At 36.7% G+C, this 25,165-nt stretch overlaps 1 protein-coding gene across 12 annotated transcripts in view; it reads left to right on the forward strand.

The window, feature by feature from the left end:
• SATB1 (SATB homeobox 1) overlaps window positions 1-25,165 on the forward strand; it is a 126,323-nt gene that overhangs the window by 26,859 nt on the left and 74,299 nt on the right. For 3 of the 12 annotated variants that reach the window (XM_060781956.2, XM_060781960.2, XM_060781961.2), the window contains exons 1-6: window positions 654-2,115; window positions 4,691-4,926; window positions 8,476-8,652; window positions 9,191-9,317; window positions 10,035-10,158; window positions 12,591-12,632. In XM_060781956.2, the coding sequence (XP_060637939.2) occupies window positions 4,716-4,926; window positions 8,476-8,652; window positions 9,191-9,317; window positions 10,035-10,158; window positions 12,591-12,632 (681 nt within the window). In that variant the 5' untranslated portion in view covers window positions 654-2,115; window positions 4,691-4,715. Of the gene's footprint in view, window positions 1-649; window positions 2,116-4,690; window positions 4,927-8,475; window positions 8,653-9,190; window positions 9,318-10,034; window positions 10,159-12,590; window positions 12,633-25,165 lie in introns of those variants that run through there. The other 9 variants (XM_060781958.2, XM_060781957.2, XM_060781959.2 and 6 more) reach the window with 6 other exon arrangements.

A 25,165-nucleotide genomic window follows, 5' to 3' on the forward strand; every position in this document is an offset into this window, starting at 1 on the left:
CTTTGCCCGTTTAGGTTGGCAAGGTGGTGTTTGTGTGTGTGTGTGTGTGTGTTTGGCACGGCTTCTTATAGGTCCGGAGAGCGCTTGCGTGGCCGTCCCTGTCCCTTGCTTGCTCCTTTTCTCCCCTCTGCTGCCCCCTCCGGCCTTCGCCGCCCCTGTTCCTCGCCTGTGCGCTCTTCCCGCATCATCATCATCATCATCATCTCCTCCTCCTCCTCCCTCCCTCCGATGCCCCTCACTGCTCCCTGTTATTCTGGGTATTGTGTGTAATAAATGCAGGGCCGCCTCACACTAATCAAGCTGATTACAAATTCTTGCGCGCCCTGTGCCGGAAACCGCACACCCCTCGGCGCTCTCTTTCTCCCCTCCCTTCGCCAATCTCTCTCTCTCTCTCTCCTTCTCCTTTCCCCCCACCCACTCACTCACTTCGGGCTTTCTGGCTGCAACCCCCTCCCCCCTCCAGCCTTAACCCTCCAGCCCCCTTTGAATCCGATTCCTCTTTCCACCCCTTCTAGGTGCCCTTTCTTCCCTGATCCGCCCCCCCCCCCCCGTTCCTCCCTCTCCTCCTTCCGCACCTCTCGGTTTACTCCACCGCCGCCACCTCTTCCTCCTCCTCCTCTTCCTCCTCCTCGTCTCGGTGCCTCTCCCTCCCAGGACGCGTCGGAGGATCCGGGGCCGCCGGGGAACAGCTCCAGGCAGCAGCAGGGAGGCGACGTCCGCCTCCTCCTCCTCCTCCTCCTCTTCCTCCTCCTCCTCCTTGTCTTGGGCTGGATACATATTGGGAAAAGGAGGGGGGAAATAAAAGCCCGGTGGCCTTCGGTGTTATTTTGTATTAAAATGAGGAGGAAGAGGAGGAGGAGGAAGAAGCAGCAGCAGCGGCGGCGGCAGCAGCAGCCAGCAATAGCGGAGAGGAAGAGAGGAAGGAGCGAGGGACGGCGGCAGCGGCAAGAGCAGGAGGAGGAGTGATGAGTCAACTAATAATTTAATGGGGACAGAGAGAGAGAGAGAGAGAGAGAAAGCGAGCGAGCAAAACGAGCTACGTCCGGGGGACACACACTCATACACACAGCTCTGTAACATCCAGCAACAACCACCCAACCGGCCTAAATCAGTCATAGCCAGCCGAGGGGACAACAAGATCACTGGATTTTATTTTCATTATTATTATTATTTATTTATGAATAATAATAATATTTTCTGGGGTAACCTGATTTCCTTTTTCTCTCCTTCCTTTCATTCTTCTCTCTTCATCCTTCATTTTGCCTAACTCTTCGGAAGTAGATTTTTGTGCCTATTTTTTAAATCCTCTACTCCCAAGTGTTTTGTTTTTACTTTTCATGCTGACTGTGTTTCCTTCCGTTCTCCCTCTCTCCTCCTCCTCCCTCCTCTCTTCCTCAAAGCAACCTCTTCGGATATAAATAAGGAAGGAGAGGTTCTCTGCATTTTCTAAGAAAAGTAAACAACAAGGCAGTGAAACTGAATTTTAGTGCCTTTAACTTATAACTTTTCTACGCTCTTTTAATGCTTTTGTTATGTATTTTATTTTCCCTGCAGAGGCTTTATGTAGGAAGTTTGGGGATTAGTTTTTTGGGGGAGCAGGAGGCTCTATCTTTGTTTCTATGTGCTGTGTCTTATCAGAAAATCATTGTAAGACAAGCTTGATAGATTAAAAATTACCAGGCAGAAAAGCTTTCCCCCTGCTTTCCCCCTTTCCCCTCTTCCTTTTCTGCTTTACACTTCTTTGACATCAGTGAAGATTGAAACAGGTCAGCATGTGTTTCACTTTTACTCTTTTTATTTTTAACATAAACTTTCCTATTGCTAGCACTACACCATCTGCTTAAATTGTATGCCTGCCTAATTCTCCATTTTTGTTCATTTATTAATATTTTTTGTCCTTGTTGCCTCTCTTACCATGGCTGTTATGTTTGGTTTATATATTTCCCCTTCCCCTTCCTAAAATAGAATTTTGAGAGAGAATTTTTCCTTAATTTTGGGAGGGTTTTTTGGGGTGGAAAAGGAGTTAGGAACCATCATTCTGCTGTTTCAAGGCATCGGTCTGCAAAGGAAATCTCCTTTGATTCTGTTATTTATATGCTGTCAAGTTTTGAAGTGGTGAGTTTTGGTTCTTTTTCTTAAAAAAATTGCTCAAACTGCAGTGTTTCTGTTTCTAGATAGTGTTTTGCTTCTTTGTCTCTTTAAAAGGTCACAGTGAAAGCTTGGCCTGGATTATGACAGCCATATGGAATGGATAAGAACAGAGCCTCTCTTAAATGTGATTAAGGGGTTTATCTGGAGGGAGGAGGAGGAGGGGAAAGGGAAGAAAGGGGAGGGGGCTAACTCCTAAAGTGTTGAAGGCACAGGAGGCTATTCTTGTCAACGCATAGCTTGGAGAACTGAATTCAATGCTGGAAATGTTTACAGTGTTACAGTCCCATAGTAGTAGTGCATTTGGGAAACTAAATGTTGAAGCTAGTGCTTGCCCTGAATACCTCTAAGATTGAGCAACTCTTGTACCCAAAAAGTCATTTTATCACCAGGCACAATAGTTAAGTTCATGAAGCTGTCAAGAGACAGGCCATGCTGACTTGTTGATTACTTTTTCAGGAGGGACACTTTGAACTTTAGCCTTAGGGATAGGAGTTTAAATGACTAAATCTCGTGTTTTATGTGCTTGCAATTTTTCTTTGTAACATCAATCTTTTTGCAAGACAACTGAGTGAAAAGATATGTCATGGATTTGTGTTGAAGAATGATCTATTTAGTATTTTATTTTGTTCAATATGCATAAAAAGGAATTGTAATCTTATCACCATTGTCACAATTGTTTGTTGCACATTAGGTAATGTTGAACAAGCATGTGATACGTATTTGTTGTTGTTGTTTCAACAAAAATCTTGAAGCAGGTGAGTTTAAAAATTATAGGAAGTGAAGGTGATTTTTTGTTTTCTGTTCAAGGTATTTGGAGGCCATCCACTAAATCTCATGGAGTAATAGAAAAGTAGTGTCAAACAAAGTGTTTTGGAGAAGTAATGCCAAACAAAGTCGATGTTAGTAATTTAGATGCGCAGTTTTAGGTTAAACAGCAGTTAATGTAATGAAAAAGAATAATCTTGATTAAAAAAAGTGATTAAAGTAGGCATATTTATTGTTAATGAGACTCATAACCAAAAACAGATGGGACCACAATCAACGGTAAACCTTTGGTTCTCAGCATGTCACCCTAGAGTGTAAGGATAAATAACCATTATATTCCAAACTTTATAGTTATTCAGCTGGCATTCTTAAGGTTGCTTCTAAACCTACGGATTAGCACACTTTTTATGAAAGGCAAAGCAGCCAATGATTAAACAAGAAACAAATTAGAAGGGGAATATATAGCGTCTCTAGCAAAATGAAGATTTTAATGAAGCTGAAAAAGTGATAGATTTCCTATGTGCTCAAAAGTGCCTATTAATGGGTTAATGCCTTACGTTGTTGTGCAATTCCTCACCCCATATTTTTATTTTAATACCCAATAATGTAAGTATTGCATCACAATTGACTGGTCACCTGTTCTTAGTGATCATGCTGCATAAGTAATTGAGCAGGCATTATTGTTAAATCGTAGTGAGGAGAAGTGTCAGATAGCCTATTACACTTGGGAAGTAAGAATCAATTTAGAATAAAAGTACGACCAAATCCTTTCACTCATTTTCGAAGAGTCAACAGTATTTCCCTCTATCTTCATTCTGTTTCTTCCGGTATGTCATTATTATAAGACTCAGTGGTTATCTGTGATATGTACTATGTGATCTGGAACATGACAGTAATTTTATAAAAAGATCAATCATGGTAGAAATATTGATATTTCAAAAGCAGTTCTGTATACTTCACTACCAATCTAAAGTTATACATAGCTTTGGTTTTTTCTATTCCATGTTTCTACTGGTATGCTAGTATACATCACAATTATTTCATAGGTGCTGAAAGGTTTTTAAATTGATACCAAAAAAAACCTGATTGTTTAAAGAAGCTTTTGTGGTTTTTTTCTTATGATTTTTATATCAAGACATAGTTGAGCCAGCATTTTATTCTGTTCCATGTAACATGAAAACAAAAATCTACATCTTTATTTGATGTTGGTCAAATTTTGACTAAAGAAATACGGTTAAATACATTAACTATCATGCCTAGTGACTGCCAATTTAAGGTTTTGCATTATCTGTGAAAATGTTTGTGTATGTGTACACACATGCATGAAAAATCATATTAGTAATCTGTTGCATGCTTAGCTAAAGTTTCCATCCTTCTTTTTCCTATGGATTTATGTAAACAACATCTTTCCTTTATTAAACTGAAATATTTTGATGAATATGGAATTTATGTCAAGACCATAGGACATACACATAAGAGACCTGTAGCAGCAGGTATACTCATCTGTGAATGGTACTGAAACGTTACACCTACTATTCTCACTCCTGAATTCCTACAATATAATTCCATATATTGGTTAGCATTTATTGTAGGTTAAGAAACCCTTAAAACTGACAACTAATTTGACAAGTAAATTTCATGATGTGTTTTTTTCTTAAGGAACATTTAATACTATGTGAACATGCTATACAGATGTATTATGTACATGTGTAAAGCTGCCTACATAAAACTACGCACGCGTATACAACACATATATTTTTTTAAATCATGGCAGGTGATCTTTAGAGGCGGGACTGAGTATGGATCATTTGAACGAGACAACTCAGGGGAACGAACATTCAGAAATGTCTAACAATGTAAGTGATCCGAAGGGTCCACCAGCCAAAATTGCCCGCTTGGAGCAGAATGGGAGCCCATTAGGAAGAGGAAGACTTGGAAGTACAGGAACTAAAATGCAAGGAGTACCTTTAAAACACTCTGGACACCTGATGAAAACACATGCTAGAAAAGGTAACACAATAATTCTGATTTTGGAACATTATTTTTTAAATAATATAGGTTGTCTTTTAGGAAAAAACATATTTCCAACATTTTGCATAACTATTATGTTTCTGTTCTACAAATATCTGATCCTTAATTCTAATGGAAGTGGCACTTGGAAGATTGAACTGCATGCTTGGGTGGCGCATCTTGCTTATTTTGGGGTGGAGTCTTTTTAATAAAAAAGCGATAACACTTCCAAATTATTTAAAGGTATATTGAAATCAAACAATACTGTCAAAGATAACCCTTGTAATTGACTCTTTCTTCATGTCTTGTTGAGCAGAACACTTTTATAGCATTCAAATGAATAACAGATTTTTGGAAAAAGCTATATTTCTACTGCCACTTTTGACATGAGTCCAAAATTGGAAGGTCAAGAGCATGTCTAAAGTATTTGCTCCTTTGCTTCAAGAAAGCAATACAGCTCTCCTTTTTCAGGGTGCTCAGTAGAAAATCCATTTATGGTGACCATTTTTTTGCACTTTGTTTCCTTAAGTACAATTCATTACTAAGCAATGAACAACTTGGGTGTCATATTATTCAGTGACTGGTTTACTGTAATTAGACTTTCTCACAAGACAAAAATGCTTTTATAGCCAGTGACTGATTGTGATATTTGTGTATTTGTAGCTGTGTTTATATTATGATTATTTTAAAATTAATAGCATGCATCATCTTTTTGGATCACACAGTCATGTTAATTTAAGTCCAGATATATTGCATATCATTTGACGTTTGTTTTAACACTAGTTTTTTCAGTATAATTATTTCATGTTTATAGTTGAGATTTCTTCTTGCAAAGGAAAGTATAGCATTCACTAAGACAATTAAACACACAAAGTTAGAAGGCACTGGCATTTTATTCTGATGCATAACATTTATCATACAATCATTTATTTTTTCCCTTGGATTGGCGAAAACAAAGAATATATTGATCCTAAAATGAACAGACACAGCAGTCCGTATTGTTAGATCTCTATCTATTAAAAATGGAAAAACAGCACTTCAGCAAATTCTTTGGCCTCTGCTCATGATTACCCTATTTATTGATTGTTTGCCAAGAATGTATGCATCTTAAGAAAGCCGGGGTAAGGCATTAAAAATATAATTTATTGCTGCTTTTTAAACAGAGTGCATTAATATTACACTGTAAAGCACTATGGCTGTATAAAAAAAGACTTTCTGACGCCTGCAAACATATAAGTTCCATAAATTCCTAAATAGGAGATTTCAGCTGTCTCTGGTATTATGTGATATTTGCACAGCAAACTTTAATGCCAGGACAGTTTTAGACAAGGATTCTACAGACTTCTTTGCTTCTTATGGCAGACGTGCTGTTTACATAGACTCATAAACCTTCAGCAAAACCTCTAACACTGCCTTCAGGTTTAAATCATGCTGTATTTTTAGCTTGAACACTGACCACTGCTTTCCCCCTTGAATATAGAAGGTTATAAAGTTGCTGCACTTGGAGTCCTTGCCAAATACTTGCAAAAGTGATCAACTAAACTGAGATTGTGGTCTCCTGTGTAACATTTTTTACATTTGACACTACTGATAAGCTATGGACTTTTAAAGTATCATCTGTAGTCAGTCAGATGATACCTTTTGATAGTTGTAGCCTCTTTGAAAAGCAAAACTTTTATTTTTGGTGCATTGACTTGCAGGCCTTCCACACAAATACACACACATCAAGTTCACTTTACAATTACAATATAAAATATAATTACGATGTACTTCTCTCAGTTCAATTTGGGGTATTTGAAATGAGACACTGACTTTTAAAAAAATTCTAAGAATGCAATTTGTTTTTAGTAGCCAGTGGAAGGAAGGAATGGACTAAGCGTATGCATTGTATTTTTAAAGTATGAAGCATATGAATCTGTGTAGACTCTGCAGCTACTTTCTAAAATAGTGGTTCCAGACCTATCTCTTTTGCTCACATGATGCTCTATTTTTGTTTTGATGGGTCAGTACATAATCATGAAGCAATCTTTAAATTCAGAAAACGGAACCAAGGAGAAAGGAACAGTTTACATTATAACACTGGTACTTGCCTCCTTTTATTCTTGCTGGTTGTTTTACTATGAGATGCAAAATACTGGCAAGTGTTAGGCTTATGTTTCATGCTGAGCCTATTCAGCAAAGTAGAGAGAGTTTGTGCACTTTTCTTAACGAGCCTGAAGGGGTTGGTTTGCCAGGCACTGACTTCCTAGCTCACTGCAGATGTACTTCAAATGGTCATATTCATTGCAATCCTCTACTGTTTAAGAGTATAAAGGGATTCTAGTGAAAGTTACTTTGATGTCATCCATAAATCACCTTTACAAGTGTAATATGCTGTTATATATCTTTACAGGATTATATGACTTCTGTAAATGCAGAGGGCAGTGCTTACAGGGGCATTAATGTTATAGGAGTAATTGGCGATCTTAGACTCCCTGTTAAAGTAACCTTTGCCATAATTTATGCTAAAGAGTATGCCCTTCTGGCATCATGCCATGAGACAGCTCCTGTGCAGCAGCTGTTTAACCCTTTCACTTCTTGTTTGGCGAGGGACATCCCCATCACAGAAGACAGTCAGAATTTCATTGATGATTTAGCAGATGTAGGGGTTATTCTTACATACTACTTCCCCTTTGCTTATAATTTCATGAGAACAGCTCTTTTCTATATTTTATGCATTCAGACAGATCTATTCATCTTCTATACTAAACTCAAACTAAGTCAAAATGGATAAAAACCTTAATTTGTAAGAATCACAGAAGCTTTTATGTTTAAATTTTCTACAATGTTTCAGTGACAGAGTCCCTCTGAGAAATATCTAATGTACAATTTATATACATACTGACTTTTGGGATCAAATCACCATAAAAGGGAGTAATTGAAGAGTGGCACAATGTTATTGCTGTTGGAAAGTACATATAACAAGAATACATTGGTCTTCCTTAAATAGGAAATATTACTGTAAGCATTTTTCTCAGTATTTTTCTTGTTGTATGGGTGTGTTCTGCTTATTTCCAAACAATAAAATGAATTAGCATTAGGTTGGGTTTCGGTTTTTTCTTACATTGTTTTGTGAATGGGAAACTTGAAGAATAGCCAGGCAAAGGTGAATTTTGTAACAAGTAGGAATTCAGTATTTTTGGCACAACTAAGGAAGTTTTATTGTAAACAGAATTATGTAGATGGCATTTCAATGGCTTACTCTAAAGGCTTCTGCAGTACATATTTAAGTAGTCACACTGCAGACTCTCACAACAAATCAGATAGGATAGGGACAACCAATATTATTTTTCTGCAAGCAAACTTATTATTTTTGCAAATAGATATTGCATTCTATAGCAGACTTAACACCTGTTATAACATTTATTAAATGTAAGTATATGAAATAGCCTGTATTTGACAGGAATCTCTGGACAGGATTTACCTGCATAATATTTCATTTATCACTCATTCGAAAAGATACACGTAAATATTTCTCATAATTTTGATTTATTAAAATTATTATTACAGGAACCATGCTTCCAGTTTTCTGTGTAGTGGAACATTATGAAAACTCCATTGAGTATGATTGCAAAGAAGAACATGCAGAATTTGTTTTAGTAAGGAAGGACATGCTATTCAACCAGCTGATTGAAATGGCATTGCTATCCCTTGGATATTCTCATAGCTCTGCTGCCCAAGCAAAAGGTAAATATATCTTGATAGATTGCAAAACAATCTGTGTTCACTTGCAAATGGGAGGATGAAATGTAATATTCTGTATTTTAGATAATTATTAACTAATGTCTGTAATGTGCTGGCAAATTGTGCTTAGATGCGTTTTTCACAACCATTTTTACTCATGTAAAATGTTAAAGCTTGTGATTTTAATGAAACAGTAATCTGATATGATACGCATTGTTTAGGATCCACAGAAATTTGAGGGGCAGATATATTATTGAGGAAGTGAACTTTGTTCTATGAGAGATCTTCTCTTTCTGTTCTTTGCTGAGAAATATATCTGCCTATATTTTGCAGTTTAATAACATATTAACAATTCTTAATGCCTTATTTAAATAAAACCTTTGCAATAATCACTAGGATTATTGCAAAGGAGAAAATGCCTAGAAAACTGTGATTTTTTAAAAGTGTCATTATATTTCAATAATTTCTACCAATGATGAATTCCTTGTCTGTGTCCTTGAGTTTGAACTTCTTTCTCTTGTAATTTTTTTGTCTGATACAGGACTAATCCAAGTTGGGAAATGGAACCCGGTTCCGCTCTCCTATGTAACAGATGCTCCTGATGCTACAGTAGCTGACATGCTGCAGGATGTTTACCATGTAGTCACACTGAAAATCCAGTTGCACAGGTATGTCATACCTTGTGGTAGTCTTTGAGCAAAATTCGAATTTGATATGTTGCAACTGTTCTGCTGAATTAAGGAGCCAATCTGCCAAATAGTACCTGTATTCCTTTGTTACTGGCATTTTTCATTGGGAAAAAACAATCCACAATATTGTAGAAATCTGATATTCGCATAGCTTCGATTCATAGCTTTTCTTCTGGTATCTCATTAAAAGTATATTGCATTTTAGTCAATTAAATGATGCATTGCAAGAAGGCATTTTACATAAAGTTTACTTAAGAGAAAAATATTTTTGCATATCATGAACAGCACCATCTGTGTACATTTTGAAAAAGAATGACTTGTTCGCTCTTATTGTTGCAGTCAAGGTTTTTAAATTTCACTGTAACTAAAAGAGGAGGAAGCTAATATATTAATTCTTTTCATGATCAGTTGTGAGAAGGCATTACACCTTAAATTGTTTTACCAAGCGCATCAGAGCAGGAAGGTAGAAGTAACATGAAAAAATAGTCGCCACATGCAGCTGATGTATAATTCATGCATCAATACAGCAGATGTGTTGTATAAAGTAATTAACTAATCGGAACAATCAGGAGACTGAGAGCAATCTCCAGATGCATCTGCTTGATGCGCAAAATGAAATCTGTCTGTCTTAAAGGAATGTTCTGCAGCAGAATGCAATCTTGTAATAATCCCTTTTCTCATCTATGTCTCAAATAGTTGCCCTAATCTAGAAGACTTGCCTCCTGAACAATGGTCTCACACAACAGTAAGAAATGCTCTGAAGGACTTACTGAAGGATATGAACCAGAGTTCATTGGCCAAGGAATGTCCCCTTTCACAGGTACTTAACATAACAGGCGTAAATGGTGAAATGCTATGGGCAACATTGATTTGGAGGTTTCTGCTGCAGGAATCTTTTGCCAAAAAAGCAAATTTGCATGACCACTTCATCAGTTCTTAGAATTTGTGAAATTCATTTTAAAATGAATTATGAGTTATTGTATTCATTTTCATTGGAATAATACCAAACTAAGATTTCACTGGTTTTGTGCATTATATCTTTGGACTTCATTATGGGAATTCCCTTAATAGATAATATGTATAACAATAGTTAAAAGACTCTTGATTTTGTCTGAACTACTCATAAGTTTGAATGTTGTGTTACACTAAACAAGCTAGATAAAATGTTGTTGAAAGTAAAATGTCATTCCAGCATTCCTGGAGATCTGGAAATCAGAGATGTGTTAATCCAATAATATAAGAGCGCATTTGTATAATGTGCAAAACGGATTGCATCCATATCACTCCTCACCTTGTAAAAAGTGGAATTTGAAAGCTTCTATTATGTGATTGTTAAATAGATTGCAAATCTATCTATCTTTCTGCCTGACCATCAATTACATTTCAGTGTCCCTGAGTTCTTCAGTGTGTGCGTGTGAAATCTGTATAAAGAGCTTTTTAAGGCTTGTGTTTACCACTTTGCCCTTTTGTGCTTGTGATTCCCTTGTTTTAATGTCTTTTCCCTGTGCTGAAATATTGCTTTGGTCAATCTCAAAAATCACATTCTGATTTCTGTAACTGGACATTTGCTCTGTAGCCATATTTATTCTTATTTTGCTGGAGTTTCCTATATTTAAGTATTATTTACAAACAGTAAGTCAAAAGATTTTTTTAAAGCCAACCATATGTAGGTGAGTCTTTTTCTCAAGCATCTTAGATATACCAGAGTTTAGGTATCAGAGAACAGTGAATAAACTGGCAGCGTACTTGTCATAAAGATTCCATACCACTGGACCATCATGATTCGCTATTGTCTCATGGCACTATGGGCCACAACATAGTCAGAGTGGGTGAAAAAGTGTCTCCCACTGTAGATGGACACAGTACTCTGGAAAACAGGATTTGTAAATACTGGTAAAATACCTTAAGAAACCCCCAAGTGATCACTTGAAGTGTTTGAAAACACATGTGCTAATAGGCTTATAATATATGGAATGGTTCCTATATTTTAACACAGAAATCTTTACAACAGCCTTGTAAGATAAAACTGTACTTGTATTCATATACCGTAGACAGAAACTGAGAGCTGTTGGTTTAAAGATGCTTGAGGCAAACTAGTTAACTTATGTCAGATGTAAGATTTGAATTGGGAATTTCCTGGTTTACAGCTCATCCTTTTATATGCTCAGATTGCTGAACAGTAGTTTATCTTTTGATAAACTACTGTTCAGCTCTTTCACTATAAAATGGTTTATTTGCATTTGAGCTGGAGGAATGTCTTAATTTTTGTCATGTTTAGAATTGTAGTCTTAACATGCATTATTGGAAGCAAACCAAATTGGAATTAATATGTCTTGGTTCCAAGTAAAATTTGGCTCTGCAGGAATATAATATAGGTACAATAAATTCTGTTACAAATAAATTCCAGATGTTGTGAACACAACTCTTAATCTTTTTTTTAAGTGTGTATATATATTCTCCTGTGTTTTGAGCTGCTATGCAAGTATCTTAGAATAAATTCATGTATTATCTCATTGTAGATAGAACATTGATTTTTAAATGTTCTTAAGTTTAGCGGAATTTTTTTTGGTGGGTTTAGTTGTTTAGTGATGAGGCTACTGGGTAGAAGTTACTCATTATTTGTAGCAGTTAGAAACAGAAGCATTATGTTTGCTGTACTTGCTTTGTGCAAGTATTTCTTGGATTTTTATATATTTATATCATGTAAAGCTAAGCAGTCTCATCCAGTTCTTTGCCTAGATGGTGAAAGCTTGGAAACAGCATGTAAACTGACTTGGGATTTCTAAAGTAGGAGAGGGATGTAAGCATCCTTAAAATATGTGCTGGATATATCCCTTTTGCATTGTATTTTCAGAGCACTCCAGTAGTTTTAAGGTATACAGCCTCGTATTGTGGGTATGTTAGTTGGTGTGTTGAGTTCAGAAGCAAGTCCACATTGGTCAGTGGTATTTTCTTAGAAATTAGTCAGATAAACTTCAGCTGTCAGTCTTTCAGCTTTATTTTACTGCTGGTGACAGGGAAAAATATATCTTAAGATGCAGTGTTTTTCATTATCATAAGATACAGTGGTTTCCATATTGTAGCATGGCATTGTAATTTAGATGTAGCTGATCCAGAAAGATTTAAATGATGCTGTGGTAAATTGTAAGGTACACACCTACCTTAGCTTGTATCTGTGTCTAATCTTCGTAATACTCTCAGTATCAAAAGAAATCATGTGGAATGAAACACCATTTTACTTTCCTTATACAGTGGGCCCTTGGTATCTGCTGTGGTTTGGTTCCAGAATCCCCCGTAAGTACAAAAATCTGTGGATGCACAAGTCCCATTATATACTACAGCAAAATAAAATGATGTCCATTATATAAAATGGTAAAATTAAGATTTACCTTTTGGATTACACAGAAATGTTTTAAAGTTATGGCTGGTTGAATTTGCAGACTTCAGTACATTCTGGACCTGGAAAACAATCTATTTTTCAATAATTTTGATAAATCCATCTCCATCATGTTTTTAGGTGGGAAAAGTAGTTTATAGTTATTGGGGAAGGTTACATTCCAATTCGATGTTTTCTGGATATCACCACTATTGCTTAGGTATATAATTCAAACAGACATAGAGTGGTGCTGGAAAAAAATGAATCATACCATGCATAGATACTATTGAAAGAGAAAGTTTCAAGAACTGCACTTTTCTGCAGAGGTTAAGAAACCTGGCTACTTCCCCTCCAAAATACATTATTTCAGAATAAATGTTAGGCTTCATATAAAGTCTAGAGTTCACATATTTATAGAGCAGTCATATTCTGTAAGACTAACAGGCATAGGGCTTTTTTAAAAAAATAAAAGATGACCATCCATTTTATTAAGGTTCTTTGCAACTTATCACCTAAAATTGGATCACCTAAACCCTGTTATTTGTGCTTCTTCATTTCTTTGAGTAGGGAATAGTGTGTGCTTGTGTTTATACTTTTCATTTTTTAGAAAAATATACACGTTGCTAATAGCTCGTTTGAATTAGAGTGGACTTGTTTCAAGTGGAATGTAGTGTTGACTCAACACCAATGTAAATCCAAATGATTCTTTGGTTTTACTCCAGTTTAAACTAGGAGTTCAGTTTTCATCAGCAGTAGGAATCATGGAATCCTCAAGGTGTATTGGATTGCAAGTCACAGCATCCCTCAGCATTAGATGTGCTGGTTAGAACTGCTAGGATCTGCAGTCCAAAAAGATCTGGAAGGCGGAATGATTTCCACACCGACTGAAGCCTATACATTTGTGATTATAATTTGGAGTGAAGGTGTAGTGATTTTGTGTGGTTCATGAGGTGAATGCCAGAGCTTTAATTTGCCTCTGACATGCACAGAAACAATGCATTCTGAAACTGATGTTTTATTTAGTCTAGTTTTTTTAAAAAAAGAAGAATGATAATACCAGGACATTTTCTTTCTATTTTCTCCTTGAAATAGTATCTCTTTGGTTATCCCATTCCATATCCACCTGAAATTATGGTTTTGGCATTTCTGCAAAATAACTTCTTGCCTTTGTGGCATACAATGTTTCCTCACTTATTGTGGGCGTTATGTTCCAGGACCATCCACAAAAAGTGAAAATCAGTGAAGCAGTATATACTGCATTCCAAGGCTGAGGCAGAAGTGAGGAGAGATTTAAAGGCACTGCACACTTTTTTTTGCTAGCTATAAGGAAGGAGATATAAGGTCGTGATTTACATACTGCTCTCTCTCTCTTTCTAATGATTGGCTGCCTCTCTCCCGAGTGGGAGGGTGAAACCCCCTTCCACACTTCATCGTTGCCAGGAGGCAAAAACCTGCAAAATAGCGAGTCCGCAAAAAGCGAATCATGAAGTAGCGAGGGAACACTGTATTCCACCCCATCTTCATTTGGATACTGAAGTGCATGGTAGTAGCTGTGTGCCCAGCCTTTGCTAAGTGTGTAGAGTTCATTAGTGAGCTATAGATGCATATTGTAGTGTTGTGGTTTGAATGTTGAACTAGGATGCTGAAGAATCTTGCTTGGCCATTAGAACCCACTGGGGTGACCTTAGTCATGCCACACACTCCCAGACTTAAAGGACAGCAAAAGGCAAACTCACTTTGAACATGTCTTGCCAAGATAGAGCCACTATATGTTGAAAAAAACCTGAAGGCACACAACTAAAAAAAATTACACAGATCCTGAAAGCTGCATAGAAGAATCATGTATTTTATCTAATCACCTATGATCAAATTATATGAAACCCATGATTGAAAGCAATTTGGAAATATGGGCCCATCAGTATGCAGATGATGCACAGTTCTTTCTCTCCATTGCTTTCAACATGGAAAAATAAGTAGGTGTCAGGAATTAGATCTTCCTTGACTCAATACTGGTAAAATACCTTAAGAAACCCCCAAGTGATCACTTGAAGTGTTTGAAAACGTAATGGGAAGAGGGTCAATAAACTGATATATTGAAAAGAGAATAGTGAATAGTTTCTCTATCCAGTTTGAGTAGTCTTCAGTGATTTTCAGTGATGCACTGCTGATCATTTGCTGTTTGGAGCTACTTAGCGATCCAGCATTGTTATTAGAAGCACCAATGGTTGGTGACACACATGTATTTATCAGTGAAACCCTGCCTTGAACAAGATATCCTGGCTACAATTATATATGTTCTGGTAACATCACACTGGAGTTCTGGAGAAGTCAGGAAATGGCAGGGAAATTTGTAAAAAGTCAGAAAAATTGTGATTATGATATAATTGTGTCATTGGTTTTCTTCTTCTTTTGAGACGTTACTGCAAGAGGACAGTCTGGGCTTCTGGCAATCAAAGTTAGAAAATTAGGGCAATACAAGTATAATGTCCTGATTTACAGTTACTTGAGACAAGTTAATTTTAAAATGTTTATGGAGTGATAGTTATTATTAGCAAACAAATAAACAAACCTCAACATTTGAGCATTATTTTATTATGCAGAAATTAACTGGATTCTAGCAACTGAGAAATTTGACTGTTCTGAGTAAACTGAAACAATTCATTTGAAAGTGTTAGTATCTTAACAAGAGTCAGAAAACACTAGATGGATTCAAGTATTCTTACTAGCTTGCTATAACACCTGATCCTGAAATGAAAGTACTATATTCTCAACAATATTACATTTTTAAAAAAAAAAATAAGACAATTGAACTATGCAAATAAAAGGAAACCTATATTGAATGTATTTTAGGAGAGGGTTGAAAACTAGGGTTTAGACTCAGTATTAGACACCATTTAGCATATAGACTCTTTCTTTTTCAAAATATTAGTTTACTTCATACTTTAAAAAGAAGTCAGAAATAATAAAAGAAAAAATGTTAAACCAGCTTTCAGTATGTTTGAAAAAGCAATACTTTTTAATTAGTTCAGTAGCCTAATGAATAATGTTTCTTGCAGGCCACATGATTGTCTTGGTCTAAAGTTGATGGAAGTCTTCCGTGACCATGTATGCTTTCAGACTTTGCACTGAAGTATCCATGGTCTAAATCTCATTCTTAAAAGCTTCACAAACATATGGCAAAATGTAAGATTTTGGGGACACAAATAAATACATTCAGGATAGCCATCCAAGCAGTCTAGTTCAGTCATATGCTGATAACCCTTACTAGAGCACTGGGCATCTAGCCAGTTGTAGGCAACCTGTGAACTATCCAGTGGAGCAGATTATTTCTTTTAATACTACTCTTACCTGATATGATGTTAAAGTAACTATAAAGCTTCCTACAGCCCTCATCTTACTTGCAGTGTAGATACAGCATACAATCCCATGTGTGAGAGCCATGCTTTTAAAAGGAATGATAAACAGGAGATGGAGATTTTGTCTTTGTCTCTGAGATAAATTCATTGCCTTGAAAATGTTATTTTAAAAAGGATAGAAAAAACATCAACACAGTGTAATTTTTAATGCAATTTCAAAATATGTGCTTCATATTAATGGATAACGTTCAACAAAGCTTGCATTGAAGATTGCATTTTCTCCTTTTTAAATAATTGTTTTTAAAAACTTTATTATTGATTTTAAAACCTGAATTTATATTTAATTATTTGTCAGAGCAATTAACAAAAAGTGTGCAAAAAAGTCAGAGTATACTGGAGTGCAGATTCGTTAGTTTCAGGCATACGTTGTTACACTATTGCTTTGCCAATTGCATTGGCTTGGGGTCCATTTCCAGATCGTTTTGTGCTGAAGGGACCAGACTTGATTGCCTTTTCCCACAAAGACATCCTCAGTGGTTCAATGAAATTCACTATCAAGGGAGATCTGAAAGGTGGCTACTAAAGACAGGGGCTTCTCAGTGACATCGTACTCTTGGAATGTCCTTCCCAGAGAACCTTGTTTGGTGGTCAGTTTATTTTCTTTGTGACTTTATTCTCCAGGGTGGTGTTGAGGAGCTTATGGCAACTTTAATTCTTCTTGTGTGGTCGGGGTGACTCTCCAGGTTTTGACAACCAACTGTTTTGGTTCTGTAGATTTGTCTTTGCTATTAAGCATTCTGCATGGTACTTGTATTTTATTATTAGTCTTGTATTCTAAACAGTGTTTATATATACCACACAGAACCTTGGTTATACTGCAGCATAGAAATGCCATAAACAAATATTACAGGATGGGAGTATCTCTCTTTGTCATTTTGTAGCAGACATGTACACACTTGTCATGGCAGATATTGGAAGTTGGCACTTTTGGGCAGCTGCCAAGGCCGACATTCCTGCACAGGGCACACTGCCAAGCCCTTAGATTTTCATAATCCTGAGTTTTTCCTGTCACTTCCTCTGAGCATAGAAGCAATGACGGATGTGACGAGATAAAGCAGCATTCCCTTATTCACCTCACTTTCGTCTCTGAAAAGATTGCAGACAGAGGGGAAAGGACATATAAAAATATAGCTTCCCTGTCACTTAAAGGAACATCAGTAATATTTTTGTTTTTGTACTATGGAGAATGCTCAAATATGTGCATGCAGGAAGTTGATCAACATCAATTGTCACAAAGCATGGCAATTGTGATATTTTTTAAAAAGAAAATATTTCTGATTCCACTTGGACCCTGCTTAAGTAAACCCTAATAAATGGCTAATAAGATAGTACTACATAAAGGTAATTTCTCTTCCCACTTCATTGACCTGTGAAAAAATAAATGAGGTAACACGGCTTATCTTTCCTCCCCCTCTGCCCTGTTATAGGATCTTTATTTACCAGACCATTAGATAACACTTGCCTGAGGGCTGGAACAGGTAATAGCTTATTCTGTTGTCAGACAGGCCTAAGACCTTGCATTTCACATCCCTTAAAGCTTTTAAAGGAGATACTTAATTTCATTATCAAAATCAGATTGTTTTCCAGAGCAACAACATACACCACTGCCTCAAGCTCTATAATGTCCTGTGATATCATTAGATTACAATGCATGTTTATGCACAATGGGGCTTTTTCTCATCACTTTTATACATGCTTATAGGTTTCAGTATTTTCCCTACCTTCCTATTCCCACACAGTTTTTTTTCTTTTATGGAAGAACAGACCAGATTGTTAGCATGTTCCAAGTTTCTCTTATTTTAGAATTATTCTCTAAACGTATAATTCAGTAAATGTAAATGAAGATTCTGTCCTTCACAAACAAGCATTCCTGGTTCATTTGCAATCAGCACTTACAATGATGGCATCTAAGTTTTCAATTGGAATGTGAACATAACCAACTATTTCAATTTGAGTGCAAACTCTTTACTTCTTGTAAATGGAACCTACTTGTTTCCAGAGACACTGAGTATTCAACTTTCTAAGCATCGATGTTTTACTGTTGCCTTTTGTCTCTTAATCTATTTCACCAAAGAAGGAGAATAGAAATCAATGACGGGGAAAGGTGTTTCTCATGCCTGATCTTTCTGAATTTTCATGGAGAATTATAAGAAATAATGCATTTGTTGTCAGGATTATTATAGCTTGGAGAATATAAGCTAAATATGAGACAAATGTAGCTTGTGTGTACCCACATGTAGAGTGGTATATTTGTAATGTGATGCGGCTACTTCTAGTCTGCGGAATAGTCTTGTAGCAAGGAATCAGATAGAGAATCATGTTAGGGGCATGCTTAATCTGAACCAAAGTCCTATCTACTCTAGCATTGTGTTCATGAAGTATCTGACCAAATGTTTCCAAAAAGTCCATACAAACATTAATACATTACCACCCACTCCTATGATGCATAATGATGTAGAGCCTCTGATACTGGATACAACAGGTAGCCAACATGATTAGTAATTTTCCACCAATGTCTACTTAGATTCCCTCTATTAAAATTATATCCTACAGTCTTAAACAGCAAAACTTTGGATGGAAGACAGGAATACGAAAGGGAATGTGTAAAATATGTTAAACAATCTAATCAACCAAAAATTGGTTTATTAATGCTTTTAAGTAGCATTCCATATATTTTATCTTCATGCCTTCTACTTTCATTGTCTTTTACCTTGAATAAATTGGTATCTACAGGTTAAAAAAACTAAAATTAAATAAATCCAGGAGATAATGCCTTAAATAGTATTTCCTTTGTTTGGATTTGGAATTCTTTGGATTAGAATGCATTTGGACATGATATTTAAGACAAAAGTAATGACCACAGATGATTTACATATCTTAAAAGTAGATGATGAAGACACTGAAATAGTTTCTTTCAATAGCCTCCTGTAATACAGTATTGATCTCTAAGATTTAGTAACTCATGACCTTGGGAACACATGGATGCAGTTAACCCTCCATATCTCTGATTCCTATATCACTAAATTCAACAAAGTAACCCCAGTGCAGCAGTTTCAAATCCCATGTTAGAAAATAAAAACTTTTTAAAACTTTTTCAGCACCTAGGTGGCTTTTTAAGGATCAAAAGTTAAATTTATTTTTTATATTGGTTTGGGTTTTGGCTGTGTCATCAATTGCAGGAGAAGAAAGAAATACAAAACCTTAGGGCCTCAATTCAGGTTTTGGTAGGTTTAGTATTGTAAAAACCACAAAAATGTATATGCAAACAACCGACTCATAAAAGACCCATAGTTAAGAATGGGGTGAGACAAATCTGTCTCTAGGAAGGGAAATTCATTCCTGAAAACAGTTTTCATGGGGAAAAGCTTTCTGAACTGAAGCTTTATCAGCAATCCTTGTGTACACGACAAGCTAATTTTTCCAAAATCAAATTATCACAGGGACTGAAATCTTCTGAACAGAGGTACAGACAGCAAAACAAACACCATGGGGATGTTAACTCTTCCCTATGGTATCCAAAGCTCATATATAGCTGGTGTTCTGACTTACATACAAATTCAACATAAGAACAAATCTACCTTGATCGTAACTTGGGGACTGACTGTATATATGCATGTACCAGAATTTATGTTAAACATCTGCTTAATACTGTTGCAGATATTTGTTTTTAATCTATAATGCTTTGTTTCCATTTTATGTGGGAACTTGAAAATAATACTTGACAGTGTTTTCACAGCTTTGTGGTCTAGCTGGCTGGAGGATAGCAGCCATCAATTTTAACCTAAGTAAACAATAAAAAAGAAACAGTTCAGGCTAACTAAAACATAGTCTAGGAAGGTGGCTTAAACCTATATTAGGTTTCACTCAAATTTGGAGGAATATAATTTTATAGTGAAGGTGCTGTATACATTTTATAGGTAGACATTAAGAAACGGTAAAGGGTTCAGTTTCAATATAAAGTAAACTGTTTTCGTGATAATAATAACTACCATATCTAGATACAAATACCTAAACAGCAGCAAATATCGATTGGTTTCCTATAATATATGACCTGTAGTGGAATATAAATGGTTAACATTTCAGATCTACAAAGGATATCTTATATATAAATATATTTTTCATAGACCACATGCCATTGAAATGTTTGCTCCTAACATACTCATTATTCTGTCATTTCTTGCAAACCAGAAGCCATATTTGAGATGTGCACTCCATTCCTAGGTACTGAGTATAGGATTGCAGCCTCCATCACAGTTTAGTATTCATAGGTAAGCTAATATAACTTCCCTTTTAACTGTGTTTGGAAACTAGAGCTTAAAACAAATTTTCTAACTGATTTAAGCGGAAGGGGATTGAGTTTTTGGCAAATAGCAGGAATCATCAAGAGTATATCACTTCCCTGAGTAAGAATTTCTTACTCAGGGAAGTAAGCCCACTTATTAGACAATTCTGAATACATTGTTAACATAAATGTACATGTAAAAGCATATCAGAAAGTTCAGTCCACTGTAAAATGGTTTTTTTAAAAAAAAAATTAGGGGAGGATAGCATATGACAGGAAGTCCTTTGTGGTTGGAAATACATCAGGGTTAAATTGGTCAAGTGCATGCAGTTAGATACCATACAGTTTGTTGGACCTACGTAATTTATACTGCATTAGAGACCTTGACTGCTTCTTAACATTGCACATTTTCATTTCATATTTATATAAATGAACCCTCAGTTAATTTAATAGAAAGTTCATAGGCTAAATAAGTATTTCCATTTTGATGGAAGGATTTACTGTAATGTTGTCAATACTGTAAAAAACATAAGAGGGAACATAAACATGAGAGCTTTTTGTTGCTATGTTGTCTAGTCAGAGAGTTCATTGCCATTGAAGTAAAACAAGCTCTGACTATGAGATGCTTTTAAATCTTGTGTTTGAAGTTATTTGTTTATTTTGTAATATAAATCTTTAGAATATTGTATATATGTAAGCTAATCTAAGCTTCATTAGAAATGTAAACCTCTATAGTTATTTAAGTGAAATATGTCACAGAATTTTTATCATTAACATTCAGTAAAGCATTAATTCTGGAACCAAGGGCATGAATTGTTTGTATAAATATATATATCCAAAACATCAGGCCAAAATATCAGGCTATCTTCAGATCCAATTTTCCTTATTGTCAGAAGCTTGGACTTATACCCCTACCAGTGCTGCTTTTCATTAGGTATGAAGCATGCAGAAATTACAGCACTCTAGTCCTTCTGCATTTCATATTTCTTCCATATCTCTTCCATTAACAAAAGCATTGCCACTAAATGTCACTATAGGAATAGCTAAGTTATCCAGTTATTATGTACATAGATTCACAGCCACACACTCAGTAGGCCAAAGCCAACAATTAGAAAAAGTTCAACATATGATATTGAGTGAGATATAGTGCCTAAGGTGCTAGACTGGGACTTTGCATATTCTTGTTCTATGAAATGCCAAGGAGCTAAATATGAAAAGAAAAGAAAAAAAAAGATACAAACATAAACAATAATGAGACAGAGAAGTATCCTGACTAAGTTAACCATCCATTGATTCCCAAGAGACATATTAGTCATAACTAACTTGTCCCTCAAATTTCAATGGCACTAGTTTAGACTGAAATTAAGGAGCCCCCGGTGGTGCAGTGGATTAAACCCCTGTGCCGGCAGGAATGAAGACCGACAGGTTGCAGGTTTGAATCCGAGGAGAGGCGGATGAGCTCCCTCTATCAGCTCCAGCTTCTCATGTGGGGACATGAGAGAAGCCTCCCACAAGGATGATAAAACATCAAAATCATCCGGGCATCCTCTGGGCAACGTCCTTGCAGACGGCCAATTATCTCATACCAGAAGCAACTTGGTTTCTCAAGTCGCTCCTGACACTACCAAAAAGAAAAGTCTGAAATTGGATTGTGACTTTCTTGCAATCTGAATTATGTGAATTGTAGAAAATACTGTTCTGATTTTGATTTTGGAAGCATTTAATTTTCAGAGAACACTATCTGATTATAATATATGTATATGGAGAAAAATCAGACAATAAAAGTGAAGCCATTATAAATGCATCACTACAAATAATATTAGAAGAAAGGATTATTTAGTAAAACTCTACACAGAATAAATTGTGTGGTCCAGAGGCACTGCAAGAGTTTAAGATCTCTTGGGTGGGGTGTCCTCTCGGACACTTCTTGCACTACCGTTGCTTCACTAGTAATTACTACAAAATTATTGACTGATAGAGCCATTTGTCTCGTTCACTTCCCACAACTGTCTCGCTTGGGTGAGGGGTTCTGCTGTACTCCTTTCCATCTGGCTAGAAACAGTACTGATTCTGGACAACGTACACTGCAGTTAGTTACAGTTTAATTTCAAGACTTTTATCATTTCATTCTAGATTTACTACTATGTATATGTACTGCTGACATTCTCATTCTTGGGGGAGAGGGGAACAATGTAAATTAAAATGGTACATAGCTGCAATCTAAGGTATCAATACAGCATTTTACTTCCAGTTCCTAGATCATAGCTGCAGTTTCTCGGGTGTGTTTTTGTCCTTACTAGTCCTTTACTAACACCTTGTCCTTTACCTGATAATCTGCATCAAGTGACACAACTGATGTAGTTGTATAATACTGTACATTTTAAAAATAGATGCAGTTTGTTCATATAGTAAGTCAGCAATTGTTAACTGCATTGTTCCGATAGATGTGTATAAAACCATCTTACATATCAAAATAACATGAGAAAATTAGAATTTTATCCCAATGCTGGTTCTTTTCTTTTTTTTCCAGCACAAGTGTCTGGTATTTTTGAGTGCTTCTTTTAAAAGCAAAGTGTTTGGACACTTCTTAGGAAATACAAAAATTCTCACATTAAAAAAAAAAAGTTCGATATTAGAGCTTCCAACCCCATTAAGTGACTCTCCAAGCAAGGGGTGTGACCAAGGGAAGACAGCAGAAGTAGTTATTGCTTGCCCTGTTGATAATAGGGCTGTTTGTGTGAAGCAACAAATAAAAAGTAAACCCATCTCTGTGAGGCACAAAGACCAAGAAGAACAGATACATCAGCCAGAAGAGGCTCAGTTATTGTCATCAAAGAATTATGGAAATTATCAATTGCCAAAGTAAAACATCCACCCTTGGACACTGTCAACAAACAGTTGACATCTCTGGAAGATACTGACTACTGCCTAGTCATTAAGTACATCTCATATACACATATACACACTTGAATTTAAGAACACAGATACATAGGAAATGATACACTTACATCCATATCTACATGCATAGATATAAAAAACACGTAGGTACATTTATGTTTAAATGCAGAGATTTTCACGGAACAACAGACTGGTTCAAGATTGGGAAAGGCATACGGCAAAGCTGCATACTCTCACCCAACCTTTTTAACTTGTATCCAGAACACATCATGCGATGTGCGGGGCTTGATGAATGCAAAGCTGGGGTGAAAATTGCTGGAAGAAACATTAACAATCTCAGATATGCAGATGACACCACTCTGATGGCCGAAAGCGAGGAGGAGCTGAGGAGCCTTCTAATCAAGGTGAAAGAAGAAAGAGCAAAAGCTGGGTTGCAGCTAAGCACCAAAAAAAACCAAGATTATGGCAACAAGAAATGATTGACAACTGGAAAATAGAGGGAGAAAATGTGGAGGCCGTGACAGACTTTGTGTTTCTAGGTGCAAAGATTACTGCAGATGCAGACTGTGGCCAGGAAATCAGAAGACGCTTACTTCTTGGGAGGAGAGCAATGTCCAATCTCGATAAAATAGTAAAGAGTAGAGACATCACACTGGCAACAAAGATCCGCATAGTCAAAGCCATAGTATTCCCTGTAGTAACCTACGGATGTGAGAGCTGGACCTTAGGGAAGGCTGAGCAAAGGAAGATAGATGCTTTTGAGCTGTGGTGTTGGAGGAAAGTTCTGAGAGTGCCTTGGACTGCGAGAAGATCCAACTAGTCCATCCTCCAGGAAATAAAGCCCGACTGCTCACTGGAGGGAAGGATACAAGAGACAAAGTTGAAGTACTTTGGCCACATCATGAGGAGACAGCAAAGCCTAGAAAAAACAATTATGCTGGGGAAAGTGGAAGGTAAAAGGAAGAGGGGCCAACCAAGGGCAAGATGGATGGATGGCATCCTTGAAGTGACTGGACTGACCTTGAAGGAGCTGGGGGTGGTGACGGCCGACAGGGAGCTCTGGCGTGGGCTGGTCCATGAGGTCACAAAGAGTCGGAGACGACTGACGAATGAACAACAAGCAGATTTTTTTTTTAAAGACTACAAAAGTCCTTGCATTTCTGAACACTAGATATTGTGCTGTGAGTATAGGAAAGGGGAAATTTGCTTAAGCATGGTTGAAGAGGTAGAGGACGCGCTAAGGCGCGCAAAGGCGAGATTGTGAGTCCTGGACTCTTGGAAGCGCTGAAAAAAAAAAAAGGCAGCTAAATAAGGAAAGGATCGAGGTGGTTACGAACAGGACTTAGCAGAAGAAGAAACAGCCATCAGGATAAGTAACGGTAGGAGAAGCATCTCGAGGGCAGGAGGAGGGAGGGTGAGGAAGAGGGAAAGGACATAGAGATAAGGAAGAAGAACTTAGAAGAAAACCTTGATACGTATAGAGGGACGGAGAAGAGTAAGAACAGGAAAAGAAGAAGAAGAAGATAGAAGAAAGACTGAATACAGTAAAAGGCTTAATATATAGAAAAGAGGACTGTAACATTAAATACAATCCTGAGGAAGATAAGCTGCTAGGGAAAAATCTAGATATTGTGTTATGGTGATATAATCCCCTTGTGCATAACCTCCTTGTGTATAATCTAAACTACTACGTATCGGATGTGGATTAAGATCCTCAGGTCTTTGTGTTAGGGTGCAAATAAGAAGACAAGAAGACCACATAAAAGAGTGGGCAATCACTGAAAATGGCAGAGGGCAAGTTGGATAAATTCTTAACAGTAGCCAAGCAAAATAAAACTCCCAACACCCAATTGGG

Source organism: Anolis sagrei, chromosome 6, assembly GCF_037176765.1.
Source record: "Anolis sagrei isolate rAnoSag1 chromosome 6, rAnoSag1.mat, whole genome shotgun sequence".
Classification (NCBI taxonomy): domain Eukaryota; kingdom Metazoa; phylum Chordata; class Lepidosauria; order Squamata; family Dactyloidae; genus Anolis; species Anolis sagrei.